Genomic DNA, 15539 nt, shown 5'->3' on the forward strand with positions numbered 1-15539 from the left:
GGGGAGAGACCCATGTAGCATTTGTGGGCTCCAGTGACCCGCAGGAAAACCAGTGCAGGAAGGGGTTTATTCAGCTGGCACTGGGTGCAGCCGGCATGGTGCAGGGGGCGAGCAGGGGGCACTTGGCTGTGCTGGGTGGGCTAGTTGTGCCGGCAGCGCCCACCCGCACCCAGGGAGAAGCCATGGCGGCAGTGGCAGTGGAAGGAGCCGTGGCTGTTGTGGCAGATGTGTTCGCAGGGGCCAGGCTGTGCCTGGCACTCATCTACATCTGGGAAAGAAGGGGAGAGGGTCAGAGTTTGCCAAGGGTACAGGGCTCGTCAAGGGGACATGGAGGGGATGCCCTGGGGCAGGGTGAGGCTGGGACATGAAAGCCTCTCCAGTGCCTACAGCAGTGCAGCTCTTGTCCTGACACCCTTTGTCCCCAAGGCTGCTGGGAGGCAGATACCTCCTTACTGTGGTAAGGACAGTCTGTCCATTCTGTCCCACGTGTCTTGGGTTGGCTGGGACGAGGGCTATGAGCACAACAGGGCACCCAAGAAATAGCATCCCTGCTCCTACAGCAGCACGGCTGTGCCCTGTAGCAGCATGGGGTGCTGCTGGCCCTGCTGCCTGCAGGTACTCACCCAGGCACTGGCTGGCAGCAGGATCAAGGGGGTGGAAGCCCAGGTGGCAGTGGCAGGCAAATGCCCCAGGGGTGTTGGTGCAGAGCTGGCTGCAGTTGTGCAAGCCCTGGGCACACTCGTCAATGTCTGGTGGTGGGGAAGAGAAGGGGGTTACAGCATGCAGGGGGAAAGCAGCATGTCCTGTTGTTGGGGTGTGAGCACCCGGTCCCTCCAGTGCTGCACATGTGCCCATAGTCCCATGGCTGGAAGCAAGGATGGGCAGGGGCAGAGCTGCCCAGGGCTACTGTGCAGAGCTAGCTCCTGGCACCAGGACAGGGAGGGCACTGTCCCCATAAAGCCCCAGAGCAGGATGGTCAGAAGCTTGGGCACAACCCTGCACCGCACAGCTCAGCAGCTAGGGTTGATAGACTGGATATAGTTTATTGAGGGGGTTCTCTGGGAGAGGGGCTGGAAGACTGAGCAGGGTCAGACTCCAAACAGCGGGGTCAATACGTTAAAAAACAGACCAGAAGGGTCCTTCCCCTGCAGGGCCGGGGGGACCCTCCTCTGCCAGGGCTGGGGAGGTGGTCCCCATCACCGAGAAGGGGGTAGGCGAAGCACACACGTCGCAGGCCAAACCAGCAGGCACATGGTACAGTATCGAGGCGACGGAGCAAGCGACCAGCCCGAGAAGTGCCGGCAGGGCAGGGGCAGTGCTGGGCAAGGGAGCTTCCATCCCCAAACAAGGTGCAAAGGGACAGCTGGGCTCCATCCCCCTCCCACCACAGGCCACCCCTGTAGGGCACAGCCGGCACTTCCAGGGCAGCTCGACATGGAGAGAGAAAAGGAGAGACAGGCAGAGGCTGGCCAGTCCTTCTGCCAAGGCTGCTCTGGCGTGTTACAGGAAGGGCTTAAAGTGCATAGAGGCAAAGGCAGAGTCCAAGGACCAGAGGGAGGAGAGCGCTCTGGGGGAGCCTGGGCCAGCTCCCAGTGGAGGGGTATCCCCCAAAAAAGGCCACTTGAGCTGCACAGAGAAGGAGAGAAGGAGCAAGAGAGAAAGAGGGAAGGGGAGTCAGTGGCAGCTCAGCAGGAGGCACAGGGCAAACAGATAGGGAGCCAGGGTGGATGTGGCTGTGCAACCACCAGCAGCTTGCAGGGTGCAGCCAAGCCTTTGGCAAGGGTGCAGCAGCATCCCAAGGGGTGCCTATGGACTTTGCCAGGCTGCAGTGGCATGGGATTCAGGGTCCCAGCCATCACTCACCCACACAAGCTGTGCCATCCTCATTGGGCTCGAAGCCCCGTCCGCAGCGCTTGTTGCTGCGGCAGCGGTACGCGCCGTAGGTGTTAATGCAGACAGGCTTGTCCCGGGGGCAAACAAAGGGAAACTCGGTGCATTCATTTGTGTCTGCAAGCAGAGGGGCCTTGGTGTGAGATGGCTGGGCTGGGAGCCTGGGGCTGCCAGCCATGGCCCTTCCAGTTCCCCCTGCACATGCTGGATGCCTCCCTAGATGTAGTCACACAGGCCATGCATCTGCCTAGGAGGCTCATAGCACTGCCTCCCTGCCACATCCCTGCTGCCCTCCATTGCTTGATGCTCTAGCACAATGCCTGCTGCATGCCAGCCATGCTCCCGGCACCATGCTCTCCCCCCTCCCTGTGACACCACAGTTCCCCTCTATAGCCTATGCCCCTGGCAGCCACTCACCTACACAGCGTCCATTCTCGTGCTGGGAGAATCCCTGCCCGCACTGCATTTGGGGAGAAGTGGAAACCGCCAGGATGGGGAGGAATCAGCCCTGGGCAGCCACAGAGCCAGCAGAACCCAGCCCCTCATTCCTACCCCCAGCGCCTCCCACCCTGCACACATGGCTGGCCCTCACCTCGAGTGGGGCAGGCACAAGCGGCTTCTCCGTGTCCAGGGGGTAGGGGACCTCCAGGACAGAGTTGGTTTCACTGCTGGCCACTGGTCGTGACACAACGCGGCCATCCGGCCAGGTCACCTCCAGGCTGCTGGGCTTGTCGTGCCCTGCAGGCGGGCAGCCCGTCAGAGGGGGGGTCTCCAGGGCGGGCAGGGGCTGAAAGGAGGCCAGGGGGTGGTAGGGATGGAGGGACAAAGCCTGCCCTTGCCCCAGGTGCCCATGCTGACAGCCCATGCACGGGGCTGTAGCCCAAGGGGTGCACATGAACCAATGGTCATAGGTGACTACCGTGCTGTAGGGCACTGCAGCGGCAGACCTGGCCCCTGAGCAGGGTGGAAGGCTGGGGCTGGTGGCAGCCCCTTGCTCACCCAGTCCGAAGTGCGCCACGGGCTCCATCTCGCAGAGGTACCCAGACCCGCCGTCGATGATGCGTAGGTGGGCCCCGCTGCGCCGTGTGAACAGCACCACCTTGGCCCCCCGCGCAAAGGCCCCGAAGCGGGTGCGCGGGATCACGCGCAGCCAGTTGTTGTTGGTGCCCTGCAAGGGAGGAGGGAGCAGGGACATTGAGCAAGGAGAGGTGGAAGGGTTGGGGATGATGTGAAAACCCCCTGCTTGACTCACCTGGGTGCCCTTGAAGATGGAGATCGGCTGTGCCGTGGACTCTCCATGGGATAGGATGAGGTCCAGCATCCCATCGCCATCAAAATCTGTCACTGCACCCCCTGCAAAGACAGGATCATGTCATGTCTGGGACCAAGCCCCATATCTCCCAGCATTACAACCTTCTGCTGGTGTGGGCTCCACAGGTGACAGCAGCATTCATAGAATCAACTAGGTTGGAAAAGACCTTTAAGATCAAGTCCAAGGACTGCAATTCCACCACCAAACCATGTCACTGAGGGCCTCATCTACATGTTTTTTGAACGCTTCCAGGAATGGTGACTCCACCACTTCTCTGGGAAGCTTTTCTGGTATCTGATCACCCTTGTGGTGAAGAAATTTTTCCTAATATGCACTCCCAGCAATGCAAGGTCAATAGAGAAGATGGGGAGACCCCAGTGCAGGAGTAAGGGTCCCTATGTGTGTGGCATTCTGCATTCAGGTGGATTGGCTCCCCAGGCAGTGAAGGGGACATGCAGTGCATGGGGGGCTGTAGGACACAAGAGACTGCCTCACCCCCTCCCAAACACAGAGGTTGGCTTTGAACAGTGGGCATCCAGGAAGGAGCCCCCCAAGAGTGAAGCCCTGGGGAGCAACTGGAGATGGCACTGTTAGCTGGGCATGAGCAGACAGAGAAAGCATGGGGCTGCTCCTGGATGATGGGGGCTACAGGATGCTGGTGGGGAGCAGGCAGGTGACTCAGCCAGGCATGTGGCATGCCCAGGCATAGAGCATAGAAGTGGTCCTGTGGCATATCCCCAGCATGGGCCCCCACTGCCAGGGCTGGAGAGACCCACCCGTGCCTCGTCCCTCGGGCTCCAGCGCATCTCCTGGATTCAGCTCTTCCATGATGGGGTCCGAGTGCTCCCTGCGGATGAGCCTGCCAAGCACAGACAGGGTGTTAGTCCCAGACCACATGATCCCCAGCACCTTCCCAAGAAGTGCCTGTCTTGTGCAGCAGCATGGTAGAGAGGTGACAGCCCCAGTGGCTATGCAGGGTGAACGGGGAACAGGACTGGTCCCTGCCCGTTGGCACCTCACATCCCTGCTCCATGGAGGGGCGACAGGGATGCCGTACGAGCCTGGCTTTTCTGCAGAGCAGAAATGCCATTTTCAAACACTGCTGCATCCCACCAGCAGTGGAGACACTCCCCTTCCCCCGGGTCAACCTGCCACACTACTGACCTCCACCCACCCACATGTGCCAGCACTGGGTGTACAACCAGCTTCCCCCCACCCCACACACCAGGCAAGGAGGTCCCACACAGTGGCAACAAGGAATTGACCCCCGTGATTAACAGGAGCCAGGAGCAAGTTTCCATGCAACTGCTAATCAGCAGTGCTGGGGACCCAAGGGGCTGCTGCGGGCACGATCACAGTGGCTGGTAATGATACTGGGAAAGGCTCAGTCACGGCACCCTTTATTAGCAGAGCCCAGGCAATGCCACTGCTGGAGAGGAGCCCCATGAGCCTGGCTGTGCCTCCAGGGCTGTTCACCCCCCAGAGCGGGGTGCACGCTGCCCCAGCCCTCTGGTACCTGCCAGGCTCCTACCTGAAGAGGCGGTTGGCAGAGGAGCCGCGGTAAGCAATGTTGTTGAAGAAAACCTCCAGCTCCTGGTCGTTGTCAAAGTCTGCTGCGATGACAGTGCGGACAGGGGACGGCATGGAGAACTTGGGGGTGGCGATGTCCTGCATGAGTGGTGGGCACAGGGAGTGAGATGCTGGGTCCCGCTTTGTGAGATGTTGCGTGCCCTTCTCGCTGGGAATTGGGCTCAAAGCCAAATCAGGATGAAGACAGCCATCCCAGCCAGGGAGGCTCAATGGCAGTGGGGGGCCCTCACCCGGAATCGGACGCGCCCGGGGGCCCCAGTCTGCAGGTAGAGGCGGTGTGGCCCGTTCCAGTTGCCATGGACAATGTCCACCCGACCATCGCGGTTGAAGTCAGCCAGCGCCACGCCACGTCCATGCTGGTAGGGGTCATCCAGCCCTGGGGAGCCGCAAGGGGATGGGGGGGAGACAGGACTCCCTTCCTGACTCTGTCTCCCGGGGATACCTCCCAGGATGTGCCCCACGGTCCCCACATGGGTCCTCCCTGTGCAGGGCTGCATCCCTGCACTGTTGGATGCCCTCGTGCACCCCAGCCACCCCAGTGGTCAGCAGGGCTCTGGGTCCCCAGCACTGCCCCTCCACCCTGCTCTCAACCAGCCCATGCAGGGGGTGACAGGCAGTCAGCCCTGCTCTGAGGTCCCTAAAACCTGGCTGCTCCCCCCGGCTCCCCCTACTCACCCACAGCAGCTGCCACATCCCGGTACGTTCCATCCCCGCGGTTGTGGAAGAGGAAGTTGGGGCTGTTCTCATTACCACAGAATATGTCAGAGGCGCTGTCACTCAGGATGGGGCCCACGGCCAGACCACGGCCCCCTGGGGACAGGAGCACGGGAGTGAGGGGACAGTGGGTGCCCTTCCCCAGGGGAGTTCATGCTTCCCAAACCCCGTCGGTGCTGTCCACCCAGAGTGCCCTCCTTGCCCACCTCCCACCTTTAATCGGTCTCATCAGGAGCTAATTGAGTCTGGCAGCGGCTTGTGTCATCCCCACCCTAAGCACTGCCATCGCCATGGTGACAACACTCCTAATTAGTGACAATTTACCGCTGGGGAGACTGGGCACGGTAGCGGCCGCCGCGGCGGTCAGGCAGCACGGGCGCAGGCTCTCCACTGCCCCACTCCAGTGCCCATAGACCCTCGGGCATCAGCCCAGGCGACGGGGCAGCCCAGGCGGGCATGCCGTGAACCTGGTCCCTCCCGCTGGCCGTGGGGCTGCCACTAGATGGGGCAGTCAGGCAGCCTAACGCATGGCACTGCCCGCTGCCCGGCCTGCCACGGGGCCCCGCGCTCACCGTGCCCCGCAGCAGCCGGTACCTGTGTATTTGCTGACGCCAGCCTGCGCCGCCACGTCCACCAGCACCACGACGCCGCGGGCAGGGTCACTGGCAGTCACATCCATCTCGATCAGCGAGTGGGGGCCCACGTTGCCGCTGGCGTAGTTGGCGATGTAGATGGAGTACCTGCCGGAGCCCTGCGGCCGGCGGCACCTCCTCAGCACTCACCCACCCAAACCCCACCTCCACGGGGACCACACTCCCTGCCGGGGGCTGGATGCTCTCACAGCTCCATGGAACCAGGCACCACAACCATGTGCTGAGAACGTGCTCTGCAAAGCCTATGCTGGAAAGCACTCCGGGAGTGGGGATGTGCCCCACTGCCTCCAGGAGCTCTGTGGTCCCAGGTTCATGGTGTAGGCACAGGGCACCCTGACCCCCCGCCCCAGCATCTATGATGTGCCAGGTCTCTTCCCCATCCCCACTGTACCCCTTGTCCCGTGCAGCAGCTGGACCCTGATTTAGTGATAATCATTTGGAAACAAACCGCTGGAGGAGGAGGAAGAAGAAAGAGCAGGTGACAGGAACATAAATCACCTTGACAGGCACGTTTATCAGCTGGCAGCAAGTGTGTGGACAGCCGCCTGCAGTCTCCACAGCTGGGGGGGCTGCCAGCCCTGACAGGCATGGGATTCTGGGGAGCACCCCGACCCCGGTTTGGGGTGGGATGAGGCTGGTGCTGAGGGGAAAGATCCCCTGGGAGCCTACAAGGAAGGGCTGGAGGGGCACGGCCGTGGGAAGGGAAGGGAATGGAGATGCCACCTGCCCACCATGCGCTGCTTGCTCACCATCCGGTCCACACAGGCGACGGAGCGCCCGGCAAAGCGGCTGGCCACGCCCCGGTTCACCTCATCACTCAGGAGGTCCTCCCAGCGCCCATTGCGGAGCTTGAAGAGCTTGTCTGTGTAGGTGGCCATGCCTGGGGAGGTGGGGGACATGGGTCAGGGGGCTGCAGTGTTCCACCTCCTCCCAAAGAGGATGCCCTGCAGCAAGGGAAGGCTGCAGAAGCAGGACCTTTTTTCCACTTCTTACAGCATCCCAAACCTCTGCTCCGTCCTCTGCAGCCCCCAGCAGCACCACAGGACAGAGCTACCACTGCAAGAGTCCCCATGACCCTTAAGGGTCGCCACAAGACACACAGAAGAATCAACTCATTAAGATAAAATGTGTCCCAGCAGGGCACAGCCCTGTAGATCATCCCTGGGAAGGTAAGAAATCGATTGAGTGCCAGGCACAGGCAGTGAGCCGTGCTGCCATGACAGCACCAACGGCAGCACTGATTTAGGGACTGGTGTGCCAGTGGCCATGGGTAATTAGGAGCGTCAGGAAGACGGATCTGCTGCCTGGAGGTCAGGGCTGTGGGACAGGGACACAGGGCTGGAGCACTGCCCCAGAGAGCTCCTGGATGCCTGGTGCTGGGCTGGACCACACAGGCCACCTCCCCCAAAAAGGCATCCCAGGAGCTGGGACAGCACCAGCAGGGTAGGATTAGACCTGGCTTGGCCCAGCAGGCACTGGAGAGCCATAGCACAGAGGGGCACAGATGCTGTAGGGCACAGTGGGGATGTGCATCCCCAGGGATGGTGGGAAAGCTGCTGTCCCACTCAGGGTACCACCAGGAGGGTGGTGGGCAGCTGGAAGTGCTGACTCAGTGGCTGGCCAGGCTCAGCATCCATCTGCATTGCCATCAATCAATGGAGCCACTCAACTGAGAAATTAACTCCAGCTCACACACATCCCTCACATGCAGAAGGTCATGGGCAGCTGTGCTGGGAGCTCCCCCCATGCCAGGCCTCGGGGCATGGCCGCTGGCAGGGCTCACCGGAGAAGGCATTGTTGGTGTTGAGGAAGTAGATCTCCTCACGGCCATCCCCATCGATGTCACAGGCTGTCACACCAATGGCATTGCCCTGCCGGTCCCGCAGTGCGTAGTATGGGGAGCCCTGCTCGTCCTCCGCCACGTTCACCAGCCGTCCCCGAAGCTTATCGTACTTGAGCACCAGGTTGGGGCCATTGTACCTGAGGGTGCGAGCAGGGGTGATGCCCACTCAAGACTTGGGAACAGGATGAAACTCCCCATCCCACCCCTCGAGGGGGGAAGACACGGCATGTGACATCAGGTTTCCCCATGACAGGGACAATGATGACCCGTGTGGTCCATGGAGGCCAGGGACCCTGGGCTGCCCTCAGCACCCAAACATGAGGCTGGCTTCTGGCTGCCAATGGAGAGGGCTTAGCCTGGACTTGCTCCAGCTCATGTCAAGCATCCTCTCTCTACCCAGCCTGGGTACCCCAGGGCAATGCCAGGGCAGAGGTGGGGTTGGGGCAGCAAGCAGGAAAGGACGAGGTGCAGGTTCTGGCTTGCAGCCCTTTCCCAAGGCACGGAAAGTAGTACACAAGGCAAATCCTCCCAGCATGGTGCGCCCCACTGACTCCCCGCCTGCTCCTGCCCCGTGCACTGGTAAACAAGTTATACAACAGGCACTGTGGTGCTTATAAAACCCCATCCAGCTGCTTGGCTCAGCCCAACTGGGAGTGGTGGCCCAGGCTGCCCTGGGCTCCCCAGTGCTGCCTGTGGTTTGCTGCTCCAGGGTGATGCTTAGAGCAGCAGCAGGGTCAGACTCTGCCCGCCACTCTGGTGCCCTCAGCTCCCACAGCTCCAATGGATGTGATCTGTAGGAGTGAGGGGCTCCCTGCATGTGCAAGCCTCCCTCGGGGTGTTCACAGTGTTGTGTACAAAGACACATAGCTCACAGCCGTGCCAGCACACACACAGAGCCTGCACCATGGTCCCTGCTAGGGCCAGACCTGTTGGCAGTAGCTGCCCTGAGCCCAGCCCCGCTTGGGCGCAGGCAGTGCGGCACACAGCTCCCTGCCTCCCCAGCTCCTGTGAACCCTTCCGAGCCACCACTCCAATAAAGGGCTATAAAAACCCTCCAGCCAATTAACCAGATATCCAGAGAGCACCGAGTCCTGTCAGCAGGGCAAAGCCAGCCTGGGACACACATGCTCTACACTGCAGGATGGACCCCAGCCACTGGGCAGCTATACTGAGCCAGAGGGACCTGGAGCCACAATGGGGACACCTCCTGCACAGGCAGCATCCCAGTTGGTATCTACGCCCTGCGTGGGTGCACACATTCGTGGGTGCATGCAGACCCCCATCTCTCCATGCTTGAGCACAACCCTCAACCAGTCACATGCCTCCGGAAGAGTGAGATGCTCTTGGCCCTACCAGGCCACCAGGTCCTGCTGTCACCGAGGTGCTGGGTTCATCACTCACCCTGCCACGACGATCTCAAAGTCACCGTCAGCATCCAGGTCAGTGACAGCCACGCCGTAGTTGAGCTGTGTGGGGTTGCTGTCGTAGTCAGGTGGGAGGAGGCGGTGAGTGACGGCCGTGAACATGGGCTCACTGCGCTGGGAGCCCTCGCTGAGCCAGGCCAGGGACAGCAGGCACAGCACCAGCATCCTGGGCACCTGGGAGAGACCTGCAGCCCGTCAAATCCAGGAGATCCTGCTCCACGGTGCCCAAGCATCTCCACCAGCCTTGCATAGGAGACAGTATCTTTCCACTCCTTGTCACCCGCCTATGCCACGCCACCAGCCCCCCGATCTTTGGGCACTGCCACACCTCTGGCATCCCCATGCATGGGCCCTGCTGGGTTCAACTCACCTTTGGGGCTCCTTTGGAATAAGACTGTACTCCAATGAGCTGGGAGCCAGGGCTGAGCAGGAGTGGGACCTTGGGAACCCAGCCCATGGGAGGGACTGAGAAGGCAGCAAGAGGGCTGCAGGGTGCTGATGAAGCTGAGCTCAGCCTCAGCTTGCCCTACCCCAAGGGGCTGCTGGCACCCAAGATCCTGGCAAGTCACGATGCCAATCACTGCTCCTGTGGCAGGACCAGAGGAAGCCAGGAGTTGCCAGGCTGGGGAGCTTTTCCCCTGTCCAGAGCTGGGGAAAGCCATGGGGAGAACATGGGGATACTCTGCCGGGTGACTCCTGCATGCCTCAGTTTCCCACCCTGCAGGCACAGTTTCTCCCAGGGTCTCTGCAGGGTGAGCTCCTCCCAGCCTGGCCAGGGAAGGTTTTTGCACAGGGGTGCGGCTGCGGGATGGAGATGCTGGGAGGAACAGAAGCCTGGGAAGAGAGGCTCAATTAACCTGGACTGCGGAGGACGGTGCCTGCCAGCACTGCTGGCAAGGCTGCAGAGAGTTTGGAGCTGGCTCTGACCTGGCTGTAGCACAGGTGACAAAGAAGGTGGCACTCAGGACAGGCAGCCCCCACCACAGGCCAGGCAATCCCCTCCAGAGGAGAAGAACCCAGCACCAACCTTTGTAGCCCCACGTGCCAGAGCTCCAGCTGGGAGCAAAGCCAGCCTGCCCCACTCACAGACTGGAGGAACGGCTGGTGCACCCGGCCATCAAGGTCGGGACACTGCTCCATTCCCTAAGCAGGGCTGCCCCCTAGCACTGGCAAGGGGGACAGGGGTGAACGGTCCCATGCTGTGGGCCCTGTCAGCGAGCACAGGGAGCTGCGACAGCTGCATGGTGCCACATGTGTCCGTCTTGGAGACAGGAAGGTGCCCAAGGCTTAGATCCTGCAGACCCACCAGGCTGTGGGGAACAGCCTGCTGCTGCCTCTCCTGGGGATGGAAATGGTCCCAAGGGTCTTTAGGGGCCAGAATTCCCCTGCCACAACCAAATACCCTCCAGGCCCACCTGGCTGGGTGGGAAGGGACTGTCCTCCAGCTGCAGAAGAAGCCTTGAGTCCCACTGCCCAACACACCCAGAGCCCTGCATCCCACTGTAAGTGCCCCATGCAAGGCGCATGCAATGGGGCTAGGGTTCCATTGGGTTGCACAGGGATGGGACAGTCCCTGGCTGTCACTCCCCAGTGAAAGGCAGTGAGGGAGAGGAGTCTTTGCCACTGAAGAAGGCATGGGGAAGAGCCACCCACATGAGGACAAATAGGTGCAAGGTTGCCATGCAGACCCCTGCTTATGCAGAGCAGTGCCCTTCATCCCCAGCCAGGTGATGGGGCCCTGTCCACAGGACATAATTAAGGCTTTCTCTGCTCTGCCCCCCTTCTCCAGCTCCCACTCCCCATGGCTTGGCCTGCTCCCCAGGTTGCCCCCCACAGCCCATCCAGCTGCACCCAAAATCCCTCCAAGTTGGGTGGAGCCTTTCCAGGAGGAAACAATGTTCCTGATTGGAGACAAAAGGCTTTTCCCAGTGATCCGGAGCTCGGTGCCATGAGGAAGGGATGCACGGCCCAGAGCCAGGACATTTTGGGAATGGGAAGGGAAGCTCAGGCTATTTGGCAGACAGGAAAGGCCTCATAGCTCCCAGCATGCTGCTAATGGCACCGAATCTCCACCTGAGGTTTGAGGCTATAGGGTCCTGCTTCTATGCAGGGAAGAAGAGCTCAATCTTTCTTGTCCCAGCATGTCCTGGTTTGTGTTGTGGCATCTGGTGGCAAGGTCACCCCAGGGGCTGTGGTCAGCCCAGGGTGCCTGCTCAGCACGTCTAAGCCTGGTGACACCAAACCAAGGTGCCAGGCAAGGGTAGAGGCAGCTGGAGGATGGGAGCAGGGCAGGGGTGCCATGGCCACCCAGGAAGGGTACAGCCAGGCAGTCAAGGACAGGGTGCTGGCCCCACGGCAGGGATGCAGCATGTAGGGCTCATCTATCCTCACACATGGCTGTGGCTGGCAATGCCTTGTGGGAAGGGTGAGACGGGACTGGGAAGGGAGCTGTGGGGCAGGTAGACCCAGACTCCTCACTAGAGGTGGAGGGATGCTGTCCAGAGGGCTCCTCATGCACCTACATGCACATCTCCAGCCCTTGGCCTACATCATGAGGTGGGTGGGAGCTGGTTCTCTGCACAGCTGCTCCATCCTGCATGCCACTGTGTCCCTGCTGCCCACCACACCGCACACCCCAGGGACACCATGCTCCACCACTGCAGTGACATCCCACCCCAGGCTGCAGCCACCTCCAGCGCCGCTGTGACATTGCGTGACATCGTGCAGCAGGGGCCTCATCACACCCCAAAGGCACCCCAAAGCAGCAGCAACAGAGCCACATCACAGCACCCCATAACATCATGCTGCATATGCCCCAGTAACACCATATTCCTGTTCCTACCATTCCCAGGCTGCCACAGCTGTGCCTGCCAGGGCAGAGAACAGGCAGGAGACATCCCGCAGACACACAGCCCCTCTCCCACAGCAGCCGGGCTGCCCAGGGACACAGCAGTGACTCCTCCACAGTGTCTCAGCCCCAAGCAGCCCAGCCCCTGCAGTGCCCCTGCTCTGGCCAAAGCCCGTGAGCTTTGCTCCTGCTGCTACCATGGGCTCAGCACTGCTGCCTCACACACCCCTCTCACAGCCCCTAGTCTGTTCATGCATTCCATCATGAACACTTGGGATGGGCCCAAAGCCCCCAGTTGCTGGCTGGCTCATCCCATGCAGGACTCCTCAGCACCAGATCTGGTATGCTGGGGCTCAGGCAGCAGCAGCTAATGCAGTGTGGAGATGAGCAGTCACCTTAGCCTCTGAGCTCAGCCCAGAGAGACATCAGATCCTTGGGAGGCTCAGACCCACCAGCACCCAGACAGCCCCTTCCCACACAGGCAGATGCACAGCTGGACCCCTCTTCCCACATCCCCAGCCCCTGCACAGGCTCAGTCGTGACCGAGCACAACTGTCCCTATGAAGAAGAGCTGTCCCTTGCTTCCCACCACCCCGGTGCCCTGTCAGCGCTCCCCAGTCCCAGCCCACAGCCCTGGCCACCGCTCCATCCTCCAGAGCCCAGCCTCTCGCAGCCCAGCATCCTTCCATCCCCGTCCCTTCATCCCCCTTCCTCCCGCATCCCCTGCACGCCGCGGGGCAGGCTGCGGTGCCGCTCCGCCCGCCACCAACTTCTCCGCGGGCCGGTGACCCCGCCAGAGTTGAACACAGCCCCGGAAAACTTCACGGACGGGCACCCCCCGCCCCGTACTCACGGGCCAGGGGGGCTGCCCGCCCCCCCCGCGGCGGCGGGACCGCATCCCGCCGCGCCTGCCTCCCCGCTGCCGGCTCTGCCGCTCCCGGCTTCCGACAAGGGCGGCCCGGCCGAGCGGCGCCTTATGTAGCGCTAGGCGGTGGCGGCAGCGCCAATGAGCGGGGCGAGGGGCGCCGCTGCCAATGGAGAGCGCGGAGGTGGGGCCGCGCCGCCCTGATTTACTGCTCCCATAGAGCCGGGATGCTGTGGGGGACTTCATGTGGGGTGCCGCTCCGGGCACTGAGCCCGCCGGGATGGAAGTGACGGTGGGGCTCCGGGGTGAGCGGGGCACCGCTCCCCGGGCAGCCCGAGCGGCGGTGGGGAGCTGCCGCCCCCAGGAGAGGAGCTGCACCCCCAGAGGTGCTGCGGGGTGGGTGGCACTCAGGGCACGGCTCACACCCGCTGAAAAAGCAGCTGGAGAGATGGGGAGAGCAGAGCCAGGGACCTGCCCTGGTCTGGGCACACTGAGGGTATGCCTTACAGAGCTGTCCAGTTGAGGGCATGGAAGGGAATGGAGGGAGACATCTCCCATACTGCAGCACCTAGCTACACCCTTAGGGCTCAGTACCCTGCCTGTGCCATCACTGTGCAGGTCACCCACCTCTGCAGGGACCCCAGGAGTGGCTGTGCCCTGGCAGCCAGTCTGAACAGTGGCCATGGCCATGCAGTGGCCATGCATGGTACTGACTTGGCCAAAATCTTGTAGTCAGTGGGTGCCTGAGGCAGGACAGCAGTTAGCCTGCAACCTTCCCTGACATGTGTGGCTGCTGCGGCACTGGGCACAGAACTCTCCGTGTGTCTCTGGATGCAGAACTTGTCTGTGGGAGAGTCAGCACTGGCAGGGCACAAGGCTACCAGGTCACCTCAAAGAAGCATGTCTGTGGGTGCCCCAGCACAGAGTCTGGGGCGTGGACCAGGAGAAACAGCAGGAGACAGCAAGAGACATGCTGAAAGACAGCAGGAGCCCATGCTGTTTGGGCTTCTTCAAGTGGCTAATCACCTGCCTTACCAAAACTCTTATTTCTCATTCAGACATGTCTGGCTACAGCTTCTGCCTGTTGCTCCCAGTTCTTTTCTCCCTGCTGTATTCAAGAGCTCTCCAGTCACAGTGATGATTTCCCGCAAAGGTGGTTCCACGTGGCCATCAAGTACCACTTGACTTCATTTCTAATGACCCCCTCTCTAAGAGGCCAATCTGAACACCACATACGTGCAGTGCTGTGCTTATGTGTTCTCATGCCACCCGGAGCTGTGGGTACACTCTGCCTGCCTGTGGCCCGCAGCTGCAGTACCTGGCTGCAGCCCTGCACGCACGTGTGTGCTCAGAGCAAGCACCCCCTCTGCTCACTCATCAGCTCATCCCAGATTTAGTAACCTCCTGGGTAATTATCAACACAAACTCTGCAAGCCGGCTCCCCGTGCTCTCCCTGCGACTGGCAGGTACAGAACACAAAGGCCAGCAGGAAGCCAGCTTGAGCGTGCCAAGACTGCGACTTGTGTTGGGCACATCGGCTCCCTGGGGGCCTCAAACCCAGTGTGCCAGCACATGGGGTTTGCTCAGCCCTGGCTGAGTGGATGCACATTCACCAGCAGACACAGGCAGGCTGTGTGCATGTGGGACACACATGCTGAGAGGGCCTTGCATGCTACAGCCCCCTGCCCATGCTACCAACATCCAGCGGGGTGATTTTCCACTTGTGGGGCTGCAAGGTGCTCACGAATGCCAACTGTTGGAGGCCTTCACTGCCTTCCAATGGATGCTGCCACCTCACTGGGATAAGATGTTTCTCTGGGCACCCAGAGCACCAGCATGCACAACTGCCATGGCCATAAGCCACAGCCCTGAATCAGTCTTTGTGCCCCATGATGGCCCAGCTGTCTCCATCCCACCCCTCTGCCTGCATGTGAAGCATGATATGGAAAGCACCCTGGTGTGGAACATGAGTCTCTGCAGGGAGCTGTGGAGGGAGCACAGAGCACCAGTGAAATGAGCTGGGATGCATGTGGGGATGTTGGCGGGCAGAGAGGCAGGGCTTAGGAAGCCTGCCTGTGCGGTGTGGCAAGCGGTGGGATGCGCAGGGGACAGTGGCAGTGGTGGGGACAATGCACAGGAAATTAGAGCGAGCGTCAGCCAGACACGCTGCGGGGGGAAGGGAGCTGCTGTGATCCACTCAGGGCTGCAAGCAATGCCGGAGGCATTTCAGCTGAGCTGGGGCCAGCCTGAGCTCCAGCCACCTCCTTGCACACCTGGGATCCCCCTTTCCCATCCCCAGAGCAGAGCTGTCCTGGCTTTCCCTAGCCCTTGCTCTTGGGGTGCTTGCCCACTCCACGCTGACACAGCCCCCTGGGAGAGGGGACCCTCCTGTAGCCAGCA

General features: G+C 61.3%; 1 protein-coding gene across 6 annotated transcripts; it reads right to left on the reverse strand.

Moving 5' to 3' along the window:
- Positions 1 to 68: 68 nt before the first annotated feature.
- On the reverse strand, positions 69 to 13257 carry CRTAC1 (cartilage acidic protein 1). Of its 6 annotated transcripts, none has more exons than XM_061458973.1 (16): positions 13128 to 13226; positions 9404 to 9611; positions 7943 to 8139; positions 6909 to 7039; positions 6101 to 6257; positions 5468 to 5602; positions 5023 to 5168; positions 4734 to 4870; positions 3979 to 4061; positions 3143 to 3243; positions 2890 to 3058; positions 2483 to 2628; positions 2308 to 2350; positions 1864 to 2007; positions 624 to 749; positions 69 to 268 (listed from the first exon to the last, which is right to left on the reverse strand). In XM_061458973.1, exons 2-16 carry the CDS (start codon positions 9589 to 9591, stop codon positions 141 to 143), a joined length of 2031 nt encoding a protein of 676 aa, XP_061314957.1. In that variant the 5' UTR covers positions 9592 to 9611; positions 13128 to 13226; the 3' UTR covers positions 69 to 140. The 6 variants fall into 6 exon arrangements, with proteins under 6 accessions (XP_061314957.1, XP_061314956.1, XP_061314960.1 ...); XM_061458972.1 differs by having other exon boundaries at positions 70 to 268; positions 9404 to 9600; positions 13128 to 13257; XM_061458976.1 differs by lacking the exon at positions 2308 to 2350 and having other exon boundaries at positions 131 to 268; positions 9404 to 9600; positions 13128 to 13257.
- Between the last annotated feature and the right edge of the window lie 2282 nt (positions 13258 to 15539).

Source organism: Pezoporus flaviventris, unplaced genomic scaffold, assembly GCF_033815535.1.
Source record: "Pezoporus flaviventris isolate CSIRO_AGI_PZ_B2104156 unplaced genomic scaffold, CSIRO_AGI_Pfla_v1 ptg000029l, whole genome shotgun sequence".
NCBI lineage: Eukaryota > Metazoa > Chordata > Aves > Psittaciformes > Psittacidae > Pezoporus > Pezoporus flaviventris.

Excerpts from the sequence above, each read along its gene's own strand:
- CRTAC1 (XM_061458972.1), bottom strand. The coding sequence starts at position 13,172 with ATGCGGTCCCGCCGCCGCGGGGGGGGCGGGCAGCCCCCCTGGCCC. Across the intron at positions 6,258-6,908 it reads TCGCCTGTGTGGACCGGATG|GGCTCCGGCAGGTACTCCAT; the intron begins GTGAGCAAGCAG and ends CGCCGGCCGCAG. Across the intron at positions 3,244-3,978 it reads GCCCGAGGGACGAGGCACGG|GGGGTGCAGTGACAGATTTT; the intron begins GTGGGTCTCTCC and ends CTGTCTTTGCAG.